This window comes from Sorex fumeus, unplaced genomic scaffold (assembly GCF_029834395.1).
Source record: "Sorex fumeus unplaced genomic scaffold, SorFum_2.1 ptg000002l, whole genome shotgun sequence".
In the NCBI taxonomy this organism is placed as follows: Eukaryota; Metazoa; Chordata; class Mammalia; order Eulipotyphla; family Soricidae; genus Sorex; species Sorex fumeus.
In genome coordinates this window covers 41,395,569-41,423,410 of record NW_026606059.1, presented here as the reverse complement: position 1 = coordinate 41,423,410, position 27,842 = coordinate 41,395,569, and the positions used below count along the sequence as shown (strand labels likewise).

General features: G+C 37.3%; 1 protein-coding gene across 1 annotated transcript in view; it reads right to left on the bottom strand.

Annotated features, from left to right (window-relative positions):
- COL22A1 (collagen type XXII alpha 1 chain) overlaps positions 1–27,842 on the bottom strand; it is a 266,878-nt gene that overhangs the window by 47,596 nt on the left and 191,440 nt on the right. Inside the window, exons 43-47 of the mRNA XM_056112005.1 lie at positions 25,332–25,379; positions 17,385–17,498; positions 16,472–16,525; positions 5,215–5,268; positions 3,602–3,655 (exon numbers count right to left, since the gene is read on the bottom strand). Of these exons, the coding sequence (XP_055967980.1) occupies positions 3,602–3,655; positions 5,215–5,268; positions 16,472–16,525; positions 17,385–17,498; positions 25,332–25,379 (324 nt within the window). The remainder of the gene's footprint in view (positions 1–3,601; positions 3,656–5,214; positions 5,269–16,471; positions 16,526–17,384; positions 17,499–25,331; positions 25,380–27,842) is intronic.

The window sequence follows — 27,842 nt, the reverse complement described above, 5'->3', positions numbered from 1 at the left end:
GATGAATAATGGGAGGACAGTGAACTCTAGCCCTTTCAGCAATCACCAAAACCAGTATCAGTTCCTTCATGGGAGGTTAAACACAACATCAAAATCCCTTGAGTTTTCCAATTCCTCTTCCGCCTTATTTTTTTCCATAACAGTTAACTATTGTCTGACATATTAATGTTGACTGTCTTGTTCACTGGGAACTGAATCAGTGCTTTACATATAATAAATATCCAGTATGTCTTTGTATGAATGAATTGCATGCTGATTTGGCTGGGTCTTAGGGACAGAAATTTTGTAGAGTAGTTGTTTTTCATTCACTTTGTTTAAGAAGTAGAGTATCTCCAGGCTTTGTTTTCTTATTAGTGAGAGTAGAAATTAATACTCCCCTTGCATAAGGGATGAGGAATGAACGAAGCAATGTTCCAAGTGTGATACCATGGAGCAGAGGCATGATCAGGAGCGTATGGGCTAGAGAGAGTATGCTCAAGACAGTGTCATTGTTCTGACCACCGAGTGGCCCTAGGAAGTTATTTGATTTCTTATTCTCTGTTCTTTTTGAAATACAAAACATGACAGTACTAGTTTAATCTGAGTTATTGAAAAAAGTAAATTAATGTATATTGAGTATAAAGAGTTCTAACAGACAGTGCCAGGCATGTCCAAGAACTCTCTGTAACAGATTTACCACTATCACAAGCCCTGCTGCAGCTTTTCATCAGTGGATATCTATTAGACAGACAAGAGCATGGAACAATAAAGGAGAACAAACCGAAAACCTCAATATTTCAAGTGCTTTTAAAAAATATTTTATGTTTATTGAGTAACTAAATCAGATTTTTTTCTCACTGAAGACTACTTGGATATAAATGTGACTTAACTTCAATGTGGCTAAGTTAAGAAACTTAATATATATATATATATATATATATATATATATATATATATATACCCTTTCATGTACCATACCAGATCACATTTTTCAGGTCTTACATTGCTATGGGCCTGACTTTCCCTACCCCAGTCTATGCTGTGTATGGGCTGGCCATGCTTTAAGAGTAAGACATTTGACAATAATTTATTTTTCGTGTAAGGCAAACTATATGAGACAAGACTTAAGTCTCGTGTACTTCATCTATTTCAGTAGTTAGGATCCTAGAAAATATTCATTAAGTAAAGAAATATTATATGTATATACATTTGGGCTTTTTCAGGGGAAAACTGTGCACACAGTTCAAACCTACTCAAATCTGAAAAGATTTCTGACTCCAAAGCTAAATTGGACATAATTTTACCAAAAATTGTTGGTTTCTAGATGCTGGAACCAAAATTAGCAGGAATCAAACTTACCTTCTTCAGGTGGAGATTGAAAAGTAAAGGTTTTATCTAAAAGAATTCTGACCAGAAAATAAATTCAGAAAGAAAATGCTATTTTCTTTCTTTTTAAAACAAAGAAAGCAATTTTCTTGGCATCTATATAGTTGGATACTTTGGAAGGGCCTGACAGAAGCACTAAAAGATACATAAATGTCCTGCAGGGTTAATTTCCTGCTCTTGAGTTGCTACTGCAGGATGTACTGCTGAGTCTGAATAGGCAGCTGACTCAGCATCCACTTGCAAAGGCAATTAACAGTACTAGGCAAAACACAAAGTAGAAACTCAATAAACATCTGCTGAGTGAATGGAAAACATTAATCAGTTAGAGAAAGTGACACTGGCTTCTGATTGTGATTGTTTCTGAATCTCAGATGCCTAATCTAGAATGATAAAACCAAGTCAAGAACTATATCTAAAAATATTCATGAAGTTCGAATCTACAGTAATTTCCAATAAAAAGAAAGTAGGTCTCATTTGCATTAGAGATGTGTGAGGGACTTTGGAATTACCTGGGTATTACAATGAAGCTTTAACACATTCATTTTCTGAATTTCTCAGAATTAGTTTGCACAAGGAAACTAAAGTTACATTATTTGGAAATATTAAGAATAAACTGAAACTCATAGTACAGAAATTATTTCCTTCTAAATATCCCTCCTAGTTTAATATTAATGCCTTCCCTTACTAACCATCCTAATGCTGTCTGATCAGAATCTCTTTTGCTAATAGATAACAAAAGCAGACAAGCAAAATAATTTCCGAAGTGAAATAATGCATTTTCAAACTAATGCAGCATTTCATGAAGCTAAATGACAGAAGACTGATCAAACCCCTGCAACATTGCTTTCATAGCAGAATTAGAATAATATTGAACTAAGGATGACAAATTGTAAAGACATTTGAATGAGTGGAGGAAGTATGTTGAGTTTTAAAGATTTAAGGTAAGGGGATGGAACAATAGCACAGCGGGTAGGGCATTTGCCTTGCATAGGGCAGACCCATTCTACTCCCAGCATCCCGTATGGTCCCGGAGAACTGTCAGGAGTTATTCCTGAGTGTATGAACAAGGAGTAACTCCTGAGCATTGCTGGGTGTGACCCAAAAAAGCCAAAAAAAAAAGATTTAAGGTAAGTTCTTCAAAACTGGGAAAGCTTTCAATATTTTTGTAGATTATTTACCCTAGATGGGTTTGCTGCAAAATTTTATCATAAAGTTAAATATGCCATTTCACGCTTTTATGTCATTTTATAGGAAAAGAATTAAAAATAAACTTGTTTTATCCCAAGCATTAGTGCAGAGTTGACAATTAAAAACTGATTTAGAAGTTGCTAAAAAGAACACAATGTAAGCTCAATTTCATACATTTCTTGATCCTAACAAAATTTCGTTGTCACTGTAATGATAATAAGTTGTTCTTTATTAGTTCCTTTCAGTGGCCATTTAACCATTATCAGTAATTTTCTATTTGAAAGTTCTGGAAGAAAATGCTAATTAGAACCAGGTGACTAATCCTGGTTCTAGTCAGGCACAACAACTGTATGTTACCTTGGCTTCCCTTGGATGACACGTGAGCTACAAACACAGTAGATTCTGAGCAGAGAAGCATAAGATTAATATGTATGCATCATAGGATACAGGGAGACACATTTACGTCAATGTTAGAGTCATAGTATTACTGAGAATGGAGAACAATTGTCAAGAGATTCAAATGGAAATAAATGAAATCATATCAATGGTATTTGCTTTAGTATAATGAAAAAATCAATATAGTATAATGAAAAATGAATGAACTGTGGAGAACAGCAATGGTGAATTATAATTATTATTTTTATGCAGCTAAATATGGGTTTATATATAGACATTATATGGTTTTCAGAGTATATCACCATGGGACAGTTTCCTAAAGAAAAGAGAAAACTTGAATGTAAGATCCTAATGTTGTCAATACCACATGGTTCCTACCTCCCAAGGTGAACAAAAAATATGAACAAAGTAAACCTGTCCATCCTTGCCAATGATGCCAGATCTAAATGCATTCTAACTATACTTCCCATTAAAACAACTCAGGTCCCTCTGCATGACCACCAAATGCCTCCAGACCTATTAGTCTAGCCCACCTGGCTACTTTCAGGTGTCAGCCTCTTTTAGCCAGCATTAAAGAGGAAATTCTTGTGCAATATCATCTTCAGTGAGTTGAAAGTATATTCATATGGAGAAAAATAAAATTATTACTTACCGGTGGTCCGGGGTTTCCTGGAGGCCCCATGAATCCTGGAACTCCAGGATGACCCTAGGAAAACACACACAGTGATTCTTCAAAATGACTCATGAAAAGTTTTTCACTTTTCACTTACAACCTTGTTTTCCAAAAGAGAGTTCAGAATCTAACTCCAAAAACAATTTTGAATAATCGTTGGATATACTTTTTTTATATGAATATCATCACTGTTTCAATAGGTTGAACAAATATTTGACATTTTCAAAAACAATCTAAAAGGAAGGCTTACTTCAAACAGTGATTAAAAAACGTTTTTAGAGGGAAGCATATAAGGATGTGGATGAAAGCAAGATTAGCGATAAAAATTAACATTTTATGGTTGGTAAATAGACATATTGGAGCTATTTTGTATTTCTCTTACTTTATATTTGAAGTTAACTATTATAAAAAACTTAAGACACAAAACCTTGAGTATGTATTCTATGATGCAAATTATGTTAATTGAATTATGGCATGTAGCAACAACATATGTTTCTTTTAAAAGATATATGTCTCTATAACGAGTCATGAATATTGCAAACAAGATAAGTATTTTATTGTTATTAGATTTAAGATTTAGCTTAGTATACCAATATTATAAAACTAAATAGCCCAGAAAAATAAAAGTCATAATATTCATAAAATATAAAGTACATCCCTCTGACAATTTTTCTTGTGAGATTAATACAAAACATTTCCTTTTTACAAAAAAACAGTTGGAATTTTAACTGAGTTTGTCATTCAGGCCTTGAGTAAAGCTTTTATATCACTATTTATGGAATATTTGCTCACATGCCTTACTCCTTTTATGAGTAAATGTCCTATGTTAGCGATTGCCCATATTCATGTTCATTCTATATCTCAGAGTTTGGTGCAGTCTCTAGCACAACATTGATTTACAATAAGGATTATCTGAGAGATGCATGGAAGAGTTAGAAATAAAAGGTGACGGATGGTATAATACAGAAAAGGAAACAAAAGAGGAAACAGAAAGAGTGCACTCAAGCAGAAGCACAGTGGCTAAATTAAATTCCAGAAAATCTGTTAGGGACTGGGGAACTGAAATTAAAAAATAATTTTGTTGCATGGGATGGAGGGACAGTGTTCAGATCCATTAAAAAAAGGGAAAAGTCATCACCAGCACCATCTTAGAATACAACAACATAAGTGGTCCATCAAGATTTGGTGTGCAAATAAGAGGGGTATCACCAAAACATTACAATGAGAAAGTATTTCAAAGAGGTGCTTGAGGAATGAGTTAGTGTGGAAGTAAAGTGTTGACAATTTGTAATGAATGTTTACCATTTTAATTAATGAGGTAAAAGAATAATAAATGTGGAAAAACAGAAAGGAAGAAGGTAAAGAAAGACTAAAATAGCAAAAAGGATAAAAATATAAAAAATGAGTAGACTACTGAGTTAATTGGGGTGAGGGGGTATAACAATGCACTAGAGGAATTAAGATGGAAATAGTGAAAATGAGATGTTAAAGATTTATATTGCCAAAAAATTGAGTCAAGAATGGTGTCAGGAATGATAAAATGAAGATTATTTTGAAGAAATAGAGTGAATTGTTACAAAATAAATTTTTACCTGATCACCTTTCTGTCCAGTTTCACCATGTGCACCTTTTTCTCCTTTATTTCCCTTAAAAAAATACAGGATATTTTGCTAGTTCTATTACAAATAGAAAACATTTACATACACTAATTCATTCATTTATTTACTCATTCATTCAAAAGTCCATGCATAGATCTAACATGTTATCAGCAGAAAGGAACAATGAGACCTAGTTGAGGTATTTATGGTATAATGAATTCTTTGGCATGTGGGAGAATGGTTTGGGGTTGAGATCAGCAAAACCATGGGTGCCAAAGAGACCAGAGGCTCTAATTCATAGAGATTATTGCATGTCAGCTCTTAAGTCTAGATTATAATTATATATAACATGGTTACTGTGAGGACTGAATGACCCAAATTTAGTGAATTCTTTAGGCTAGTGAAGGTCTCAATGTGAATTCTCAGTGAACATTAATCAATATCCTTCATGACCATACTGTTGCTGATAATCATCACCACCAGGGTGATTGTTGTCATTACCACCATTGTTATCACTCTCATCATTTTCATACCACATCACCACTCCGACCACTAGCCTCTTCCTCCTCAACAGACCTGTCACTGTAAATTTTTACCACCATCATTGTTAATTTTCATAGTTATCAAGATCATCAAGACATGACTACCAATTACAATTTTCCTTGTAATTGCCTTAAAATTTAGAACTCATTAATAGATTTGCCTTAAAAAATAGAATTCATTATCTCTTAGTTATCTTAATTTGACTTTCTGCATTTACTGCAAATATAATACACACATACACATTATATATATATATATATATATATATATATATATATACATGTTGTTTTCTTTTGGGTGCCACACCTGGATATGCTCAGGGATTATTCCTGGTTCTGTGCTCAGGGATGACTTCTGGTAATGCGGGGACCATATGAGGTGTTGGGCATCCTATCCAAGTTGGTTAGGATGCAAGGCAAAGTCTCTATCTACGTTTTTTTTTTTATCTCTCCAGCCCCTAATAAACATTTTTCTGTTAAATTTCTCCCAACAAAAACAGTTTCATAACAAATATTTTAAAAGTATACTTTTAAATATACTTTAAGTGTATCCTCCACAATGAAGCAAATCTTTGGCAGTAACTCAACCTTGCTGTGGTGCCAGGCCTTCCAACCCTTATCTCTGAACTGTGGGAAGGTCGCATAACCTCTTTGTTCCCAGTCTGCACATCTAGTAAATGGAGTGTAGGTCATTCTGTTATAGTCCTTTCACACCTATGATCTTGCAATTCTCTGACTAAAAAGTCAGATCCACCCCATATACCACCCAATCTGTCTTAACTACATCAGTAATACATAGGTGATGACTACATAATAACACTCCTTTATTGCTGCTTTGTGGTATATTAGAGGGTTGGGTGAGCTAAATGCTATTGTTTAGAACAGAGGGAACAAAGGATCAAAGGAAGAGAGTATTTGTTCAAGCAATTTTGCATATAATTATTTTCAGTTTTTTAAATCTATAAAGCCAGCATACAGTCTGCAAGCTGTGATATAATATCAGTGAAAAGAAATGACAGAATAGTTTTCTGCATTTCTGACATTTGGGACAATGCCTTTAAAGCAAATGGGTTCTTTTCAAATTCTAGTGCTCTGTCCTGGCTTAGAGTGGTTTCAACCCCCATGTTGTGAGAATAGCAGTGAGAATGTTCTCAGCCCAATGATACCCTCAGCTGTCCTTGTCTCCTTTTCTGCAACTGGAAATCAAAGCAAACACAATCAACTCCAAGCCTTATTCACTTCCTAACAGGAAAGAGGAGCTGACATTTACAGAGGCCCTCTTCTATCAGGCCCTTTGGTGAGCTTTTCTACATGAGATGCGGCTTCAGATATTTCTTTTCTTCTATTTTGATTTGATATAAATATGTGTGGGTGTGTATGTATGTATGTATGTATGTATGTGTGTTTGTTTAAGATATATTTTATATAATTTACCCAGTAGGATACTCTGGAGTTAAGGATTATTATTAGCGTGTAGTGGTAAATCCGGAGACGAGAGAGGTTAATCCATTTACCTCAGATGAACTAGGTAAAAGCAAGATATGGAACCTAATCCAGATGTGTCTGTATTCAAAGTTCTTTTTCTGCCTGGTTTGGTTTCTGTTTTTTTTTTTCCCAAGACCATGGTGCTTTGTTCCATTGGTTGTATAAGATCAAGAGCACAGATCTTACAATCTAAAGCCCTAAATAACTATATTCTAGGGACCTTTCTAAGCATAGGAATACATCAATAAACAAAGCGACTATCAACAAGGAAAAGGTCCTGAACATGATTGCCACTCAATGCCTCTTTTTCAAACATCAGCAACCAAAAGGAGAGAGAGAACAAAAGGGAATGCCTTGCCACAGAGGCAGGATGGGATGGGGGGATGGGAGGGGTGGGGGGTACTGAGATCACTGGGGGTGGAGAATGGGCACTGGTGTTGGGATGGGTACTCGATCATTGTATAATTGAAACCCAAGCACAGAAACTTGTAAGGTCAACAACTGTACCTCATGGTGTTTCACTAATAAAAGAATAAGTAAAGTAAAGTAAAGGGCCTCCCATTGATCATCGATTTGCTCGAGCGGGCCCAGTAACGTCTCCATTGGAGACTGTTGTTACTGTGTCTGGCATATCAAATACATCACAGGGAGCTTGCCAGGCTCTGCCTTGCGGGGAGCGATAGCACAGCAGCAGGGCTGTTTGCCTTGCACACAGCCAACATGGCCAACCCGAGTTCGATTCCTCCAACCCTCTCGGAGAGCCCGGCAAGCTACCGAGAGCATCTCGCCTGCAAAAGAATAACTAATTAAAATCAAAATTAAAAACAAGAGAAAGGTCCTGCCAATAAAAATAATTATAATCCAGTGAGATGACTACTTCATTAACAGATTAGTTTTCTTCATATGTTAACTAGACCATATGTAAAGACTTCTATAAATGATATATTAAAAAGAAGGTATGGTATTGTTTCTCCTGATCTCCTTTCCTAATACAGCCATGGGTTAATACTCGACATAATTTCTTTCTGATTACTTGAAATGTATGTAAATCCTTTTAGTAGCCATGCTACAACCTTAAGACACAGGTCTTTCCCAGAGCCTGAGAATCATCTGTTTTAAATGTAATAATCAAGGAAGGTAGTGCACCTACTTCTAAATATCTTTGAGAAAGTAAAAACCTAATATGGAAGGGTGCCTTACCTCATGTTGCAAAACTATTTTCTTTTTTTTTCCTTAAATTTTTATTAGTGAAACACCATGAGGTACAGTTGTAGACTTACAAATTTTTGTGCTTGGGTTTCAGTTAATACAATATCGAATACCCATCCCTCCACCGATGCCCAACCTCTAGCACCACTGATCCCAGTATCCCTCCCACCCCTTATCGCCCCCATCCCACCCTACCTCTGTGGCAGGGCATTCCTTTTTGTTATCTCTCTCCTTTTGTGTGCTGTGGTTTGCAAAAGAGACATTGAGATTTTCTGTCATAAAGATGACAGCGATTTGTTTGTTCTTTGTATAAGTACAATTCACCTACAGGCTCCCTAGTTGCCAGGTAAATTTAGAAAGAACACATGTGACAAATGGCAGTAGATTTCTTCACTTGAGAATGTTCTATTGACCATCTTGAGGACACGTGTGAAATGGGAAGAAGCTTCCTGACTGTGGGAAAGGGTGAGATGTCTTTGTCCTTGCAATCTGCTAACATACTGCGTGATGCACACCCCATATCACTTTAATTATTACTCAATAGTAAAAATTTGACTCTCTTTTTTGTGGAAGAGGTTTATCCAGGTTATGAGACAATTTTATTTTGCTTTTAATTATGTTTTCTCAATATTATCCTGTGCTAGGCACAAAAATTAATAATTATGTAGAGCTTATGTTTATGGCAGACTATTCAAAGAATATTGGCTTTTGTGAATGTACCAAATATGTAATTTCGCAAAGGTTGTACAAACAACTAAGAGTAGGGCCTAAATTCTTAAGTTAATAATTTTGTGATAAGTCCCGAACCTAAAGTTTAATATGTTTCTCTATTCAATAATATTGGGTTGTCCTTGCTGATCCTGCAAAGGAGCTTAGTTTTATTGAGTTACTTCCAAAACAGTGCTCCTGAGGCACACCCAATTCCATCAAGCACTAATAATGCTATGTTGGTTTCTCTTTCCTTTATGTTGGGCTGGAGCAATAGCACAGTGTCAGGGTGTTTGCCTTGCACCTGGCCGGCCTGGCAGAGTGGGGCTCAATTCCTCCACCCCTCTCAGAAAGTTGGCAAGATACCAAGAGTATCTCGCTCTCACAGCAAAGCCTGACAAGCTATCCATGATGTATTCCAAATGCCAAACACAGTAAGAAGTCTCACAATGGAGCCGTTACTGAGCCTGCTCGAGCAAATTGATGAACAATGGAAGGTCAATGCTACAGTGCTTCCTTTATGTCACGTGCATGGTTTATTTAGCAATGTATTTTTTGTATAGACACAAGAAGACAGCTGATGCTATGCCTTTGTAACATGGGAGGTAATTGACTCCAAATAACATTTACTCTATCATATGGGCATCTATCATATTTATTTGACTTAAGTCTCACTTGCCTTTACTTCTAAGCATTCCAAAAGCAGGGTCTCGACAAAGGAACTAGATCGACCCACAGCATGCTGTAAACTACCCGGGCATCAGAATGGGACAAGGTAATCACCATAAGTATAGTAAGTTAAGAGCACAAACAAACTCTGGAACAAACTCTGTCATGACCCAAAAATAAGCAACCTAATAAGGACCTTGCTGGGGTCCTTATTATAGCACAGTATAGCATGGTCCTCCCGTTGTTCATCGATTTTCTCGAGTGGGCCCAGTAATGTCTCCATCATGAGACTTGTTGTTACTGTGTTTGGCATATTGAATACGTCACGGGTAGCTTGCCAGGCTCTGCCGTGCAGGCGAGATACTCTCGGTAGCTTGTCAGGCTCTCCGAGAGGGGCCGAGGAATCGAACTTGGGTCAGCCATGTTGGCTGCTTGTAAGGCAAACGCCCTTATTAGGAAAGACTAAACTTGCCTGAAGACTACAGTCTGGGATATATAGCAAGATTTCCTCAGAAACAGTAAACCTTTAAGCTTAATATATCGCTTACTATGTTCATACAAAATAACTAGAAATGTTATAAAAAGTAAAATCATTATGATTGTTTAAATAGATTAAAAATGGATTTCCTACTAGCTGAGGAAAGGAGAAAGCAATACTCCCTAGATGAAATCCTACCTTTGAGTGAATCTCCTAGTAATCTGGAATGCTGAGCCTTCTTCAGATGAGATTTTTATTCTTGAGTTAGTCTCCTAGAACTTTCCCTGAAGGAGTGGCTTTACATCTGTTTCTTGTTATGACAGTGTTCAACCCCACCTATGTGTACCCCCATCCTTCATGATTTCTATATAACTATGTTGTAAGAACAGGAAAAGGACTAGATGAAGACTAGACAATGGAACTAGGGTGATGGACCTATGATGACTGGGACTATGACCAAAACTACAAGTATGATTGTACTATAAAGGAGAGATAGGACTACGCTGAGCAGGAGAGAGAAATAAACAGATTACCAAGAAGCCTGTTTCTCTGTTCCCCTGGTCCTTCGCCATGGGCAGGCCAGGGGAATGGTTCTCAGCCACCGAGCTCTCAAATCTCTTGTGTGCCCAAAAGTTCTTTTGAATCTCACATTTCTCTACATAAAAAAAAAGAATCTTCCCCAAGGATGCCTGGTAAAACCCTGCCTAGCTTTTCAATACATCTAAAACCCTACTTTGTCCAGATGGCCTTCATAGGTGGCCACTTGCCCTGTTGTGATTTTACCTAACGTACTTTATTATTTATTACAGCTGTTATCAAGTCAGAGCAATGATAATGAGAAGCACTGATGACAACATGTATTAATTATATTCCACATTGAACTGCAAAGCAGCTCAAGCTTGGGAATAAGAAAATAAACAATATTGGGCTGGAGAAATGATACAGTGGGTAGGGTGCTTGCTTTACATGAGGCAAACCCAGATTCAATCTGATACCACAAAAGGTTCCCCCGAAACCCAACAAAAGTAATTCCTGAGCATAAAGTGAGGTGCAAGCCCTGAGCACTACTGGGTTTATACTCTATCCTTCCAATGCAAAGAAATGAGAGGCTTAAACTATAGGATGTCCTTGATTCTATTTTCCGGTTCTGCTACTGAAGTAGGATGAAGAAACAGAAGACTCAATAGCTTGTAAATTTCAGGCCTACCTAAATGAAAAAATATTATGTTGGATTTTCTCTTAATTTTGCAATTTCTTCACACCTATAAGTGTTTGTGGCCCCAGAGCCCTACTCCTGAGTTAAAAATACGTGTTTTTCTTGCTAAGCAAGGACATCAAGAAACACATTGTGACCTCAAAGACAGACATTTTTACTTTTATGTAATTATATTTCTATTGATAATAGCCAGAATGTTCTGACTGTAAGTATGTAAGATGGAACTTACCTGGGAAGAGAGGTAGGAACAGGAAATTAGTTAAACAAAATTCTGAATGTATTGATTTCACTCCCTGTGTGTAATCCTTAGCCTTAACTTTGAAAATGGAATTTTTTTTCTCCACTGTACAGTAGTGATTTTTTTAAGACACCACCTGCATGCTGGCCATCCCTTTTATAAACTTTTATAACTTTTTTTTTACTTTTATGAACTTTTATATATTTTATAAACTTTATAAACTTTATTTTTATAAATTTTTATATCACTTTTATAAACTTTATGTTATTGAGATATCACAGCTTGCAATACTATTGAAGTCATTGTTTTCCCTCTGTCCTCTGCACCAATCACTTCCCCCAGTATTTCAGGAGCCCTGCCTACACCATTACCCCATAGTCGTTCCCCTTCATTTCCTCAGTAATTAAGTAAATATAATTAAAATTAAAAACTCATATTTTATCAACACATTCTGTTTCTGAAATATATTCTTACTTCATTTACAAATCAGGGTCCCATGGTTCAGAGAAGTTAAGCAAATTAGCCAAATCCTATAGTTAGCAAATTTTACTTGGTTATGAAGCAAAGCAGGTTGTGAAACCATTAATCTTTAGGGTTCTAGCTGGGCCCCACTACACTTGATGGAACCCAACCCTAGCCTGACTTTTCTGGATCATGTACTACAATTCCCACCACCTGGTTTGAACTTAGATGATAAGGAATCCAATTTATGTGTATAGATAATAGATTAATCAGCATGCCCAACACTAGAGATATGCCTTTCCATCAGACTCTACAAAATAACCTCTTCCCTAAATCATCTCCGATTACCATCCTGCTTCTTGTTCTTCATATGCAAGGATTCTAATAATTACTATCTTCAACCCTCTCCCTTAAAGTTAATACTGGTTTTATGCAATCCAAAAGCTTTAGAACAGAGTTCTGAAATTAACAGTGTGGTTAACCTCCCTAGACCCACCTGCAAGATAGAGCAACTGTAAATCTGCAAGACTAATCTTGGGGGAGCTGATTTGCAAAGTGTTGGTCACAATTGCAAACAAGTAAACGAATTCATTTAGCAATGAATGTCACCATTGAATACTCAGAATTCTGGGGTATGTATTAAGTGATGGAAATAAGGATCATAAGTGATTTACATTAAGCAGAATTTTTCAGCTTAAAATTTATCTTCACATCTGCAGGTCTAGCAGTGATCCTGTTGAGTAGTGAAGTTCAACAAAGGAAATAAAACAGTCTCCTGCAGATGAAAGAAGAGCATGAACTGGATTGGGTTTTAAGCTAAGAAAGAAGGTGAACCTGTATGTCCTCAAATGAAATATTTAATTATTCTGTGACTTATTTTCCCAATAGGTTGTAGTAAGGTAAAAAACTTACAGAACTGTACAGGAGTCAGTAGACCAAAGCAAAGAATTATACTGGGAACTGTCCTTTGTTCAGGTTCATAACCTAAGGATAGGATTATGTTCTGTAAAATGCTTCCTTAGGTGATGTGCTGCTGTGTGAGCATCATAGAACATGATTGGACAAGTCTCGATAATATAGCCTACTACATACCTAGATTATCTATAACCTTTTGGGACCACCATTATTTATGTTGATCAACCTATTAAGCAATGGTCACTATAAAGATACCAATTAATAAGGCAACTGGAGTTGCACTATAAGGGATTAACCTTGGCTATGTCATCTAATAATTTTATCATATTGCCATTTAATCTGGTTATGACTTTCTTTCCTCATCTTGAAAATGGGAAAATAGCTCTACATCTTAGGATGTTGCTGACCATTACAAGATATAATAAATCAAATAACCTGCCCTTAGAAGTCAGGTACAAAGACCATAGCAAATGACTTTCGGGTATATTAAATAAGACAAAACCAGAAACCTAACAAGTTCTTGATTTTCATTCTTCAAAATATGTTCCAAAGTTTTGATAATCAAAAGGAGTGATTTGGCTTGAAGATAGACACATGAAATAATGAAACAGCATAAACACCAGAAAAAAACCAATAGACACATGGTTAATTCTTTTTAAAAAAAGACAAACTGCACAATTGAAAAACATAGACTTATCAGTAAATTATTTTTGGAAAGATGAATTGGTCACACTAACAATTTCCTTAGGCCACTGAGGACTCCCAAGTGCTGAAGCTAGAATCCCATCTTTCAATTGCAGCATGATTTTGTTCCTTTTTTTTTTTTGGTATCAAAGCACTCTTTAATTTTCTTTGAATATGTAAAAGAACAGAACCTCTCCTGAAGCAAATTATTAAGGAACAAAGGCAAAGCCATTATCCCAAGACACTAGCACTTTAAGTCCTCATACAGCTGTTAGAGAAAACAATCCATACTTAGTGAAGAGACCTCCTTATCTCTTTAATTGATTTGTTTTTGTTTCTCTGAATAAAGCCTCTTGCCTGGCAGAAGCTAAGCCAGGAAAGCTAGCAAGTTGACATAAAAAAGGTTACTTAAGGATCAACGGAAACTACCAGGCCACAAAATTTTTCAAGCAATAAATATACCCACACCTGATGACCTCAGAAATTGAGAGCAACACCCAATGAACCACACAAACAATTGTCTGGTTTGCTGGTGTCTCTCAACCAAGACTTCCTTAGGCAAAATTTTTAGTCCATCTCCGTTAAAACTTCATATTTATACCTGAAGCAAGAGACTTGTTTATATCTAAATTTGGCAAAACGTGGCAAGGATTGCAAGAGCTATGTGTGTATATATATATATATTTTTTTTTTTTTCTGTCTCCAAGAAAATCCAGAACTGGTGGCTTTCAGGATTTCCTTGGTACATTCAACAGTATTGAGGATTACTGGGTTATAACATTTTTTAAAAGCCACTGAACTAATTTCCAGAGTTCCTTTCACCAGGACCTACAAACAGCAGAGCCGTTATGATCACCTTGTATATAGTGGCACCAGAGTGTGAATCAATGGCCATGCACTTGCTGGGTTTGTACAAGTCACTGAGCCATCTCCCAGGATTAACAAATGCTGAATGTCTTAATCTAACAGCTATAATTGGAGAGATCTAGTATTCTATTCTGATAACCCACAGGCCTGGGATTATTATTATTTTTTTGCTTGCTTGCTTGCTTGCTTTTTAAAAGTAATAAACTTAGTTGCAATTCATTTATCGAGTATAAACCTAGGCTCAGGCAAATGAGCACTCACATTAGTGTTTGAGACTTCTCAGTACCCCAAATACATAACACCAAAGTGCCATATAAAATTTAATGTAAAATAATCCAACATAAGCATAATAGCTACATGGAAATACAGGGTCTGGAGGTGCTGAGATAAGAAACAAGGCAGGAATGCTGTTGAAGCATTGAGGTCTTGTGTTTTGATAGTAAAATATTTTTGTTGATTTTAAAATGATTTTGAACACTGTTAAAGTATTGAGGTTATGTTTTGATTTTTAAAATATTTTTTGCTGTTATGGGGCCACACCTGGTACTGCTCAGGGCTTATTTCTGGCTCTGGGGTCAGGGAATCACCCTTGATGGGGTTTAGAAGATGGTGATGGGGGTTTAATAAGGGTCAGGCACATGCAAAGTTAATGCCTAACTTGCTGTATTTTATCTCCAGCTTTTGATTTTAAAAAATAAGAATAAATTGTACACCTTGCAGGTCAACTTCATTATTTTTTTAAAAAATTTTATTAGTGAAACACCATGAGGTACAGTTGTAGACTTATAAATTTTTGCGCTTGGATTTCAATTATACAATGAACAAATACCCATCCCTAACTTAAAACTATATCATGGATGTTGTAGCTATCTTTGTTACTGAGGTTTTTTGGCTCCTTCAATGTTTTCTTTGTCTACATTTTCACTGTCTTTGCTAGGGACAATTTTATGTGCATGCTGAGCTGTGTCTTAGTTGCTGCAACATATCCAAATGCTGGGGTAAGTGATAGATGCAATCTCTAGGAGCACAGAGTAAACAAAACCTCCAGGGAGAAGCCCGCTAGGATACAGCAGCATCAGGGAAAGTAGTAAGGTTTGGAGAATGAGCCTAGAACTCAACACCAGCGATTCAGCCACATGCATTTACTTTGACAGCCAGAGAGTTCTTGCTTGTGATGTGACTACAATCATATTTCCTTTCCATGGTGGGTCCCCTCACTTCGTAAAATCTCTGAACTTCCCTGCTGCTTTATCACTCTAGTGCTTCACTATAAATATAAGTTAATAAAGCACATTTGCATTTGTATAAAACTTCCTTCAAATATTTTTGAGTAACACATTATCTTTACAAACTGGATTTTTAACCTTAATTTTTTTCTTCTTCTTTTTCTTCTTTTGTTTAATTCTTATCCTGAGACTGAAATTTTTAATGGCAAGATTGTCATGTAAAGCCACACAGCTCAAAAGAGACATTCATAGCCTAAACTCAAATTCAGAGCTATTTGACATTAAAACTCAATTTACACATTCTGGCCCAGAGCTCATTTCATACTTTTAACCACTCAGGTATTTCAGGATGAGAAAGAGGAGAAGCCAAAAGTTAGAAGCAATCTTACCCAAGGTTACTGAGTCAAACCCATGGGCAGGTATTCAATAGGGGGGCGGGGGAGGTTCTGATGGGAAAACCATGATTTTGCTGCACTATATATTACTTTTTTCAAATTTAATTAATCAGTAAGATAAGAAGTCACATAAAGGTATTCCTGCAAGTACACTCACCTGTAGACCTGCTATTCCTGGGAGTCCTGGAAGGCCTCTGGGTCCAGCATCTCCCTATTGTATGAGCAAAGGGGAAGCAAACAAAAATGAGTGTCAGAACCCCTTACACATATTTTCAGTCATTTTCTTCTGGGATTTTCCTTTTGCCTGATCCATCCCTAAGGGTTTTTTAAATGGCTTTTTAAATCTCATTGTCATTTATTTGCCTGACTACTTTTTGTTATATTTTGCAAGAAATTGCTCGAGCGGGCCCAGTAACGTCTCCATTGGAGACTTTGTTGTTACTGTGTCTGGCATATCGAATACTCTCGGTAGCTTGCCGGGCTCTCCGAGAGGGACGGAGGAATCGAACTCGGGTCGGCCATGTTGGCCACTTGTAAGGCGAACGCCCTACCCGCTGTGCTATCGCTCCAGCAAGAAATTGGACATTAAAAAAAACTAAACCAAACCAATCCACACTCGTCCTTCAGCAGAAATAGTCTGTGCAGCTCTGGGTTGAACCATATGAGCCATAACACGGATTTTAGTGTATTATCTTGTGAGCAACAGATGTAAAGGGAAGCAAGTGCTCTGAAGCTGATATTGTAGGGAAGGAGAGACTCCATCAATAATCTCCTTTACTTTTATAACAACTACAGGCATTTATAGAAAACTAAACTAAACTGAACCCCAAGGGTGAGGCAGAAAAAGTTACTACTAAACATGTAGTAGTGAGAGTGTCACCATACATTCATGAGCATAGCCACTAAGGCTGGAGTGGCAGCGTTAGGGTCCAAGAGGGCCCTAATGACTATGGCTCCCACATTTCACACCCTTGAGCATACTTCTCCCATATGTTCCAGGAAAACAGTATTCCCGTCTAAGATGGTGGATTTTTATTAATACAAAAAAGAGGTTTTGCTTTTCTGCTCACCTTTTTTCCTTCTGGGCCTTCTCTCCCTGGCTTTCCCTGGAGACCTTTGTCCCCTTTAAAACCTGGCATACCAGGGAGCCCTGGGGGACCAGGAGGGCAGTCGTGGCACACATCCTGAGAGAGAAATGAGAGAGATATAAATAGCAAATAATATTGTTTTAACAGTTCCTACTTCCCTATACAGGATGATGCCTGCAAATGACTGGAAAGCAAACAGGTGGATTGACTCTTAACCCAGAGACATTCTGTTAAGCTTTCTTCCTCGAAATAACAGGCTAAGACAATGATAAAAAAAAACTGTCCAAAGTAATATCTAAAGATATTAACAGCACAGAACTAAGGCAAACATTCAATATTATTAAAAACAGCAAGCTTCCCGGGTAGATCATCCCCTAAGCCGGTCGACCCCAAAGAGCTCAGGTGCTCTGCTTCGCTCCATGGCCAGGCATTTCTTCATACTCTGTCACTCAGTCATCCTATACACACACATACAACCTAAATTAAGCTCCTAACCACACAAAAACACACAGTCAACTACGCTAAATGGCAAAGGTCACAATGGTAAAGAAACACCAGACATAGTAAGTGGAGAAGCTAGCCCAGGTGAACCAATGAGTGATAACAAGTTATATAACCTCTCTGATAAGGAATTTAAAATGTAAATGGTAAGGATGCATAAGAAGCTCAAAGAAAGTATGAAATGCTCCACCAATGAAATATAGGAGCATATTAGAGCAGAATTGAGGAAAATACAAGCAGAAATGACAGACCTGAAAAACTTGGTAGATGAAATGAAAAACTCACTGCTAGGCCTCGCCAGCAGAGTAACAGCTGCTGAGGACAGAATCAGTGAGCTGCAAGACAAGATACAGAGAAACTCTAGACTTATAGCAGAAGATGGAAAAGATCCTCAAAAAATAGCCTAACAGATGACAAGAAAAAATCAAGACAATGCCAAAAGGAACAACATAAGGATCATTGGAGTACCAGAAGGGCAGGAAGAAAACCCTGATGAAGAATTGGGCATGAACTCCACATTACTTTTTAAAATATTTTTTAATTGGGTATATGTGAGATAGAACATTACAAAACTGTTCATAATTGGTTTCAGTTATAGAATGATCCAGCAACCATCCCTCTACCAGTGTACATTTCCCACCACCAATGTTTCCTGTTTCTCTACCAACATACCTCAACCTCCCAGCCCCAGCCCCCCTCTATGGTAGGCAATTTCCTCCTTGCTCTCTCTCTCCTTTTCCTTTTATGCATTATGGTTTTCAATACAGGTGCTAAGAGGTCATGGTGTTTGTTCAGGGCATTTGGTATTTTTATCAGGACAGTAATACTGGAGTAGCTTTTCAATTGGGTGAAAGCTTTGGGGTATGGATGCATTGTCTTGGCTTCCGGAAGAAAAGGGAAGTGGGTGAAAGTAGCCTTTCCCAACCCTAAGAAAGCCTGGAGATTTCAGTCACAAAACCCTCAGACCAGAATTTTCAACAGATTATATATTGGTGAGGTCCATCCTGAGATGAAGAATCAGGCAGGGGGTCTAGCAGCGATTTTGGATTGTGGTAGCAAGTGGCTGCTGGGACTCTGCTTGGACTGGCCACCAGGCCTACCCGCCCCCTCCAATTTACTCCTGTCTGTTCAGCCATACTCAGGTTCAAGATTAACTGGGCTTTTGATCTCTTTTTATCTATGGGTCTCTGAAATTAGGCCAATAAATGAGCTTGTATAACTGAGCCAGAGATGGCTTGTGGGCTTGGCTCCCGCATGCTTAACTTTTGGCCATTTAATTACTTGGTAAACTTGGTCCCAATTTATTGGGGTCTGGGCAAAGGCACAGTGGCAATTTGGGGGTAACGGGAAGCCTGAAGGCACCTTCAGACTGTGATGCGCTCTCCCCACAGGTACAGTTGACTTACTGGTGGCACCATACCCCCAAACTTTTTTCTAAGGTTAGGGACAGAGCAAGCTGGAAACTGAACCTGCTCTACTGTATGTAGATTTGTCTAGGTTTCTGTTCAAATGAGAAGAACAAAGGAAGCAACAGTTGCATATTACAGAAGGGTCTTCTTGCTGTGACACAAAATCCCAACCAGACTATGTTCAGAATTATTCTTTGCCTAAAGGCACTTACTAAATGTTGTCTGGAACAAAGCTTTTCTTTACTTTGATTCAGGTAAGTGAAGTTTCCAGTGAGAATTTTAATTCTCTTGGCCCAGAGAACATGTTTTCTAATTTGGCTATGCCATCTTTCTATCTTACAATTTGGAGTGCACATATACTAAACACAACACACAATCCCAAATATAGGCTAGTTTATCTTATATTCCAGATGCTAGAATTTTTCCTTGGACATCTCTCTTTCCAATTATCCCTCACTAACATCTCTCTGTTCCTTGTAATATTTTTAAAAAGGCAGTACAAAATACTTAGAATAGTGTCAGATTTGATTGCTGTTACTGATATATGTACTCTGATTCTGACTGAAAAACAATGTTCAAAGCATTTACTTTGTTAGAAACTGTGTCTTTCTTTGACAGTGTTTTTGGTCTATACCTGACTATGATCAGAGCAGACTCCTGGCTCAGTGCTAAGGGATACCTCCTTCTTAGGATAACTCCAGGGAATATATGTGTGCTGGGGTGTAAATCAGGGTCTCTCACATGCAAGTCAACTGGTTTAAGTTCTATACCATCTCTTCCAGACTGGAGCAATAGCACAGCTGGTAGGGCATTTGCTTTGCACGTGATCAAGCGGGTTCGATTCCTCTATCCCTCTTGGAGAGCCCGGCAAGCTACTGAGAGTATCCCGCCCACAAGGCAGAGCCTGGCAATCTCCCTGTGATGTATTTGTTATGCCAAAAACAGTAACAACACATCTCACAATGGAGATGTTACTGGTGCCCGCTCGAGCAAATCCATGAACAGTGGGAGGATGGTGCTACAGTGCTACCATCTCTTCCATCCCCTTTGTTCTTTGAAACCACAGAGTATGGGTGCTGTAGAGCTCATGACTGGATGTTATGACCTAATACCAAATAAATGAATATGTTCCTCTGAATATATGTTTTTCTTTTCATTTCACTTGGTTGATGTTTCAGGAGATTTAACATTATTTTTGATCTTCAGTTCAAGATGAAGGGCTTTTCATTGCAAAAGCAAGTTTGAATTGTCCACCTTACTTCTACTTGTTTCATTCTTACAGAATCTATTTTGTTATGATAAAAGGGGTTGCTTAGCTGGTTATGGTTTGCACCTTTGCTTGTGGTAATTACTGGTGGGTGACATGTTGTGATGGCTTTCACTTGCTTGGTTGTGGTGTCCCAGAGATAGCACACTTTTTATGGCATTGGGTATACAATGGTAGAGCCAATAATCATACTTGGTATATAGGGTACCAGGCATCAAATTTGTGGTCTTATGCCTGTAAGACATAAGACATAATTATCACTGAGCCATATTCTTGGGTCCTTTTTACTGAATATTTGAATATTGAAAGTTTCTTATTCTGTTTTATAATAAAAAGATTACGAATTCTTCCTGATTACTACAAACTGAATATAAGGCTTGCATCCATGGTCTTCAGGAATTTCTTATTAAAGTAATTACATCTTACTGTTATCATAGTCTATTTATTACAAATTCACACAATACCAAATATTCGAAAGGAATCTTTGATCTACCAGAAGACAGAGGTAATTTTTATATCATCATATGTCAATCCATGGCAAAAAGTCTCCTTCAGATAAATGCATAAATTAGTTGTCCCAAACAAATAACAAAACATCCAGCTTTTGGTGCCCTGTGCTATCACCTTTAGGTTGGTAGTTTGGGAAGCTCTTTCAATTTTTATTTTAGAGCATCAAAGAGTCAGAATATTGAAGCACATGAGCAGAAACAAATGAGAAAACCTGAAGTATATTGGTTCCAGTTTTGCAGATTTCTTAGGAAATAAAATAGTAAGTGGAAGGAATTCATTTACTTCTTTAATCCAGAATGCTATTAATGGCACATATTCATGCAATTACAACAATAGATTGATGCATGTATGAGAATTGGACTAGTCTAATAGCAGCTTGAATTCTGGCTACTGAAATTTAGCTAAACTTGGATGCTTCAGTGGAAAACTGGAATCACTTATTGAAGTGGGTTCTGCAGCAGAAAAGGAATGATATATCTGAGTAACACAGAAATCTCACTACTTTCCTACTTCATTTCTATTTTTTGAGGGTTACCTCTGTATCTTGGTCAATCTTATAGATCTTGTGAATGATTGTTCTCTAAATACCAGAGCTGCCAACAGCCCCAAAAGTCTTAGCAATCTCAGACTGACCAGTGAGGGTACTGAACCAAGTACAACACACCAATGAGCAAGAGGTAAGTTCTCATCTTTACTAACACTCACTCTAGTTCTCCCAATCATTCCAGTTCTTGAGCTATCCAAATACCTCGATATTAGATAGATTCTTCTTGCTATGAGATAGAATTTCCAAGAATACATTATAGGGTCTTCCAACCTGGGATCATGGTTTCACTGTTCTAAACACCAGAATCCCTCTTTCTGAAGTACAGACCTCAAAGTATGATAAGAAATTCATAATATAATGAATGAAAAATGCATTGGTTCCAGGGTACACAGTAAGAACACAATTAGTTTTACTTGTAATATTAAAATAGTACAGTGAGTTCCATTGTGGTTTTGGTTAATGTGTTCCTCTCAAGTTTCTCTGTCCCTCCGAAATTACATTCTTTTGCCAGGATCACAGATGGGGTTGCCTGGACCGTCAATGCTGGCTCTTAACTCCTCCATGGAACTGAGTTGACTTATACAAACCATTCAGGCCCTTTAAATCATTTCTTTACCCATTAGAAAAGATCATTCTACTTTAATTATTCTGCAAAATTCAAATGGGGTTATCCAGGGCAATATAACTAGCTACTACATGCTCCTTGTGTATAATCTATAACTGCTAATTCCCTTATGGTCTCTATCATCTTCCTTTTGTTTGTGATATTTTCAGCAATCCTGGCTCCTAATGTCATTGTACCAACATAGCACAGCATATCAAATATTCAGTAAAATTCTTAATAAATGATGGAATCCTGAAGGTTCTGTTATGTGGGAAAAAACACTCATTAATTCCCAGGAATATAAATAAAGTCTAAGTCTCAACCAACCTGTCCTGAATCCTCAATGCATAGTCTTGACAAAGTATTGTGTGGTTTTGGGGTGAAGAGACAGCTGGGGGATAATGTATTTGCTTTACCTGTGTGATCTCTAGCACCACAGATGGTCTTTAAGCAAGCATCACTAGGAGTGATACACCAAGGAAGGCAGGAAGACAGGAAGGCAGAAAGGGATGCATGAGGAAGGAAGGAAAGAAGGAAGGAAGGAAGGAAGGAAGGAAGGAAGGAAGGAAGGAAGGAAGGAAGGAAGGAAGGGGAGAGAGGGAGAAAGGAAAGAAGGGAGGAAGGGAGGGAGGGAGGGAAGAAGGGAAGAAGAAAGTAAGGGATGGAGGGAGGGAGGAGGGGAGGAAGGAAGGGAGGAAAGAAGGACCAAACATTTTGTGGTTTATGGGTGAAAACTTTAAGCAATAAGCAGAAAACCCTGAACTTTGTCAGGTAAATTTCAGGACATTTACTTACATCATTATGAAGTTGGATAGTATGAAATTTGGAGTTAATCATACTGAATTTTACTGTGGCTCTACTGCTATTCTAGCTGTTTAAATTGTTACAAATGACTTGGTCATCAATTCACTCAGTCTCCTTTACAGTAAGAGAACTCACTCCTGGATTATTATATATCCTGGAACATATATATTCAAAGGGCTATGTTGATGGGGATTTCATGAGGATGATTACCCAATTTACACACTGGGCACAGATCCACTTATTGATATTCATTTATTAAGAACTATATAAAGACAAACTTTCTATAGTGATAGTTTTCCAAATATTAGAATTAATTATGCAATGTTATCAATTTCTTAGGGGGAAAGCTATTCTGATAACAATAAAACATGCCTTTGCAGAAAAAGAAGGTCTTGCCCTTCATCACCTATATCAAACCAGAAGATTTTAGCCTACATTAATATGGCAACAGATGATAATAATACAGGGAGATAATTAGTTGATTCCACAGATGGTACCAACCTATATGATTCAGGTTTTTGTTTACAGGGTTTATACAGACAAAGTACATTTTCTTGGGTCCAGTTCTATCCTGTATGTAGGTGCTCAAATGTCTCCTGAGTTTCCATAAATTCAGCTACATTCAGTAGCATTATGAATGTTGATTTCACTGAAAAAATCTTAAGGCTTTCTGCACAAAAAAACAATGCTAAACCCTCAGAGTGCTCACTCCTGTTATCACCGGCATAAAAATATGGACATATTGAAGCTGAAATCCTTGGAGTGAAGTCAAGGAAGGAGTTGATTCATATAAAGTTTTTTTCCAGAGTGATAGAATTATGAAAAATGATCTTAGCTAACAAAAGCCTGTAATAAACAAGGTGAAAATCAATAAATAATGATTTCATGTCATGTCCTTGACCAGGGAGAAATTCTCATCAATAAAAATGAGGAAATATTACTCTGCTACAACTCCGTTTTTAATAAAGTGCATAATTTTCCATTAAAGTATATCACTGTGTAGAGAATTTAAAAATTCCTAGGTGTCTAAGAATTTTGGCCTTATTTCTCTCTGGGTAACTCCCTTGAACTCATACATGAACTAGATGCTTTCTTATATCAGTGCTTTTTAAAAATACTTCAAGTTAGGGGTTACTCACTCAAAATCCAGTATCTAATACCGCCTTAAAATTTTAGACAAATTACTGAATTAAAGCCAACAAATTATTCTACTCATATTGAAGCAGGACTATTTTTTTTTGAAATCTAAAAAAAAATAGATTTTTTTAAATTTTCGTCTCTCCTAATTTTCAGTCACTTAAGTTCTGAGGTTCCATACAGCCTTTGGGATTTTTGGTATTTCATTTACTATTCGATATGCCAAACAAAGTAACAAGAAAGTCTCCAATGGAGACGTTACTGGGTCCGTTCGAGCAAATTGATGAACAACAGGAGGACAGTGACAGTGACAGTGACATTTGCTGTCTCAGAATTACCATGGTTACTACGGAAATGGCCCACCCGAGTTCGATTCTCCGCCCCTCCCAGAGAGCCCTGCAAGCTGCCAAGAGTATCTCGCATGCACTACAAGGCCTGGCAAGCTACCTGTGACATATTTGATATGCCAAACACAATAACAAGTGTCACAGTGGAGACGTTACTGGGCCCGCTCGAGCAAATCGATGAACAACGGCAGGACAGTGACAGTGACAGTGACTACGGAAATACCAGAAATCCAACTCTCCCTGAACTAAAGCATAAACTTAATTTAGCTAAAATGTTCATCACTAACTGTACCTCTCTGCCCTTATACCAGCAGCACCCATACCATCTCTTTCTGATTCTGCATGTCAGTGTCTTTTTCATTGAGGACTGAGTTATATTCTTATAAAGTCACTGGCCTTCATCATTTTTTCAGTTCCTTGTATACAAAGCAAAAACTGAAATACTAATAAACTAGGATAGTTGTGAAAATAAAATATATGAGCTGCACATTGAGTATTTAGCACAAGGACTGTCCTGGAAAACTTCCTATGGTGATGAAATTCTTTATATTTGCTTGTTATATAAGATAACCACTGGCCACATAATTATAATTTTAGTTCAATTCAAATGGACACTTATGAACAGTCACTGATGCATTGCACAGTAGATAGTAGATTGTTGGCACATGATAACACCAATATTATCATTAGTTCTCACCATAGTATTGTAACACTAGTATATAATTGTTCTAACAAAAACTAGTGTAATCTCCAATCCCCTTACACCATTTTCAGAATGCATGCAAATGTATTCATGCCATTACCTTAACCAAAAGATCTATGTCCTCTGGAGACAGTAGTGGAGAGATGCCCTGTCAAAGTAAAAATAAATAAATCTGTACATGGGCACAACATACACAAAAAGTGCACATATACACACACTGTAAATCCCATTCCCTATCAGACAATTCAAGTTCTCTTCTATGTAATCTATAACTTCTAACTGTCTTATGTAAGAACTCAAACAGTCCCGTCTGTATCAGTGACTGGAGAAGGTGTCAAATCCTAGTCAGGGCTAGTGGAAAATGGACTCACCCTGTCCCCAGTCTCTATCTCTCACCTCTTCTCCTCTTCTCTATATTCTCTTTCCCCACTCTCATAGAAACTGAGATTTCATATAAGTACTGTAGAAATCTAAAGAGGTATACAGTTAAGACTCCTTGGGGACTAAGCTATTACAACACTATATGACCATTTGAAACAATTTTTGGTTTACAAGGTGAAATAGCATTTAGAAAAATCTTCATTTGAAAATAAATTTGTATCTTCAGGTCACCCGATCTATATTCAAACCCACTGTAAATTGGAGTGTGGCATATTATGATACAACTGGTGCAGAATCCAAGTTTAGCAAAGGGTTGTGTCCACACAGAGGTGTAAGGAACAAGGCTATGATCAAAAGAGAAGACTAAAAGTAGGCGATAAAATTTTCTTAAGAGTTGGAGATTAGAATATTCCCATGAAAACATCTATATTTTGCAATAAGAAAGGACCACTAGTGAGTCCACTGCTCAGAGGGAAGGTGATAGATTTTTTTCTCTCTAGAATATGAAAAGTATGTAGGCACAAGTGAACATATGGTGGTTTATTTATTACAGCTCAGTCTGAGTTTATAAGTGCATTCTAGCATCTCAGGAAGACAAAAACAGACTTTTTTTGCTGTTCCCATTTTTCCCCCATTTTCTTGAATTTCTGAGGCTGCAAAAACATATGCTAGGGGCATACTATTAATTTGCTTAGGATACCCCTTGTAGGAGCTGAGATATAGTTGTTTTGCTTTTTATTATCTAACCTTCTGGGCTATTATAACTGAAAGACACAAAAGAGACTGGCATGAAACTGAAGAACTGGGGAAGCCAAGGAAACTTCTAGTCCTAAATGAAGTCTTATTTAAGTTGCAGGTGCTAAAGAAACAGCCAAGATCTTTTTGAGTTATCTAAGAAAGAGAGCCCCTGCTGGAGGGCCAACCTTCACATAAGAACTTATTCAAACTTAAAAAGGGAAAAACTATTTTTTAAAGTTTTCTATTTTTCCCTGGGAAGTTAATACTGGAGGAGAATGAATATTTTTTTTTAAAAAACTGTGCATTTTTGTGCTGTTGGCATTGTTTTCTTTGGGGCATTTTAGCATTGTCAGTTGAGTTCTTTAGAGGGAATTTAATCCAGGCATGCCATGAACTTATAAATAATTCAACTAATGTCTTGTTCTGACCAGTTCTATAGACCTTCCTATATAGGTCTCAAGAAGTTACACAGGAACATTCTCTAGGGGTTGGAATTTTTTGCAGGTTGACAAATATGACCTGATGAATATATGACCTGATGAATAAGTCATTTATGGTGGATCACTGTTAGGTCTGATGGGTTCAGATAAAAAACAGAGGGGGAGAGTTTTAGGTATAAAAGATTCAATCTGTGACCTATGTAGATGTCTGAATCTCCTAAATTACTCCTGAAAGGAAAACCCACTTAGAATGGCAGGGAGTTGAGGGAGTTGTACTGCCAATGTTTCATTTGGAACTAAAATGAAAAAAGAGAACCTCATTTACTAGAAACAGAACAAAACAGAACAGCAACTTTTTTTTGGCTTTTTTTTTTTGGTCACACGGGTGATGCTGAGGGATTACTCTTGACTGATGCACTCAGGAATTACTCCTGACGATGCTTGAGGGACCATATGGAATGTAGGGAACCAAACCCAGGTTGACCATGTGCAAAGCAAATGCCCTACCCACTGTGCTATCGCTCCAGCCCCAAAAGCATCTGTGACCATTTACATTACAGGAGTCATTTGATATTTTTTTCTGCTTTAATGTTTCCTACTCCTTGTAAGTTCCCCCACTTCCCTCCAACCCCCAACCACCAAGAGTACTCTCTCAGTCAGTGACTGGCACAAGAATCTCTTTAAGAAGTTTCTAGAGAAACTTTCTTTCTTAAAGTTTCTCTAGAAACCTCTAGAAACCATTTTTAGGTAGGGATGGGGTGGTGTAAATTTCTATATGTGCAACCCTGTACTTCACTTCCGGTTCCACTCTCTACCCACTGAGGAATGATGACCATAAAGTGAAGGGATAACTGACTTGTCTAAACTCGTCAATTCTAAAGAAAAGTCTATCCTAACCAGTTCTCAAGGGATATCATTCAAGCTCTTGGAATGTTCTGACATGTACATTTTTATTTTTGCCTAGTATCCTGGTCATGTCAGAAAGCTTATTTGAAATAGCTCTTGGATAATGTTAGGTTGATCTCTGGAGAGGATAAGAGACTAAGTGACTA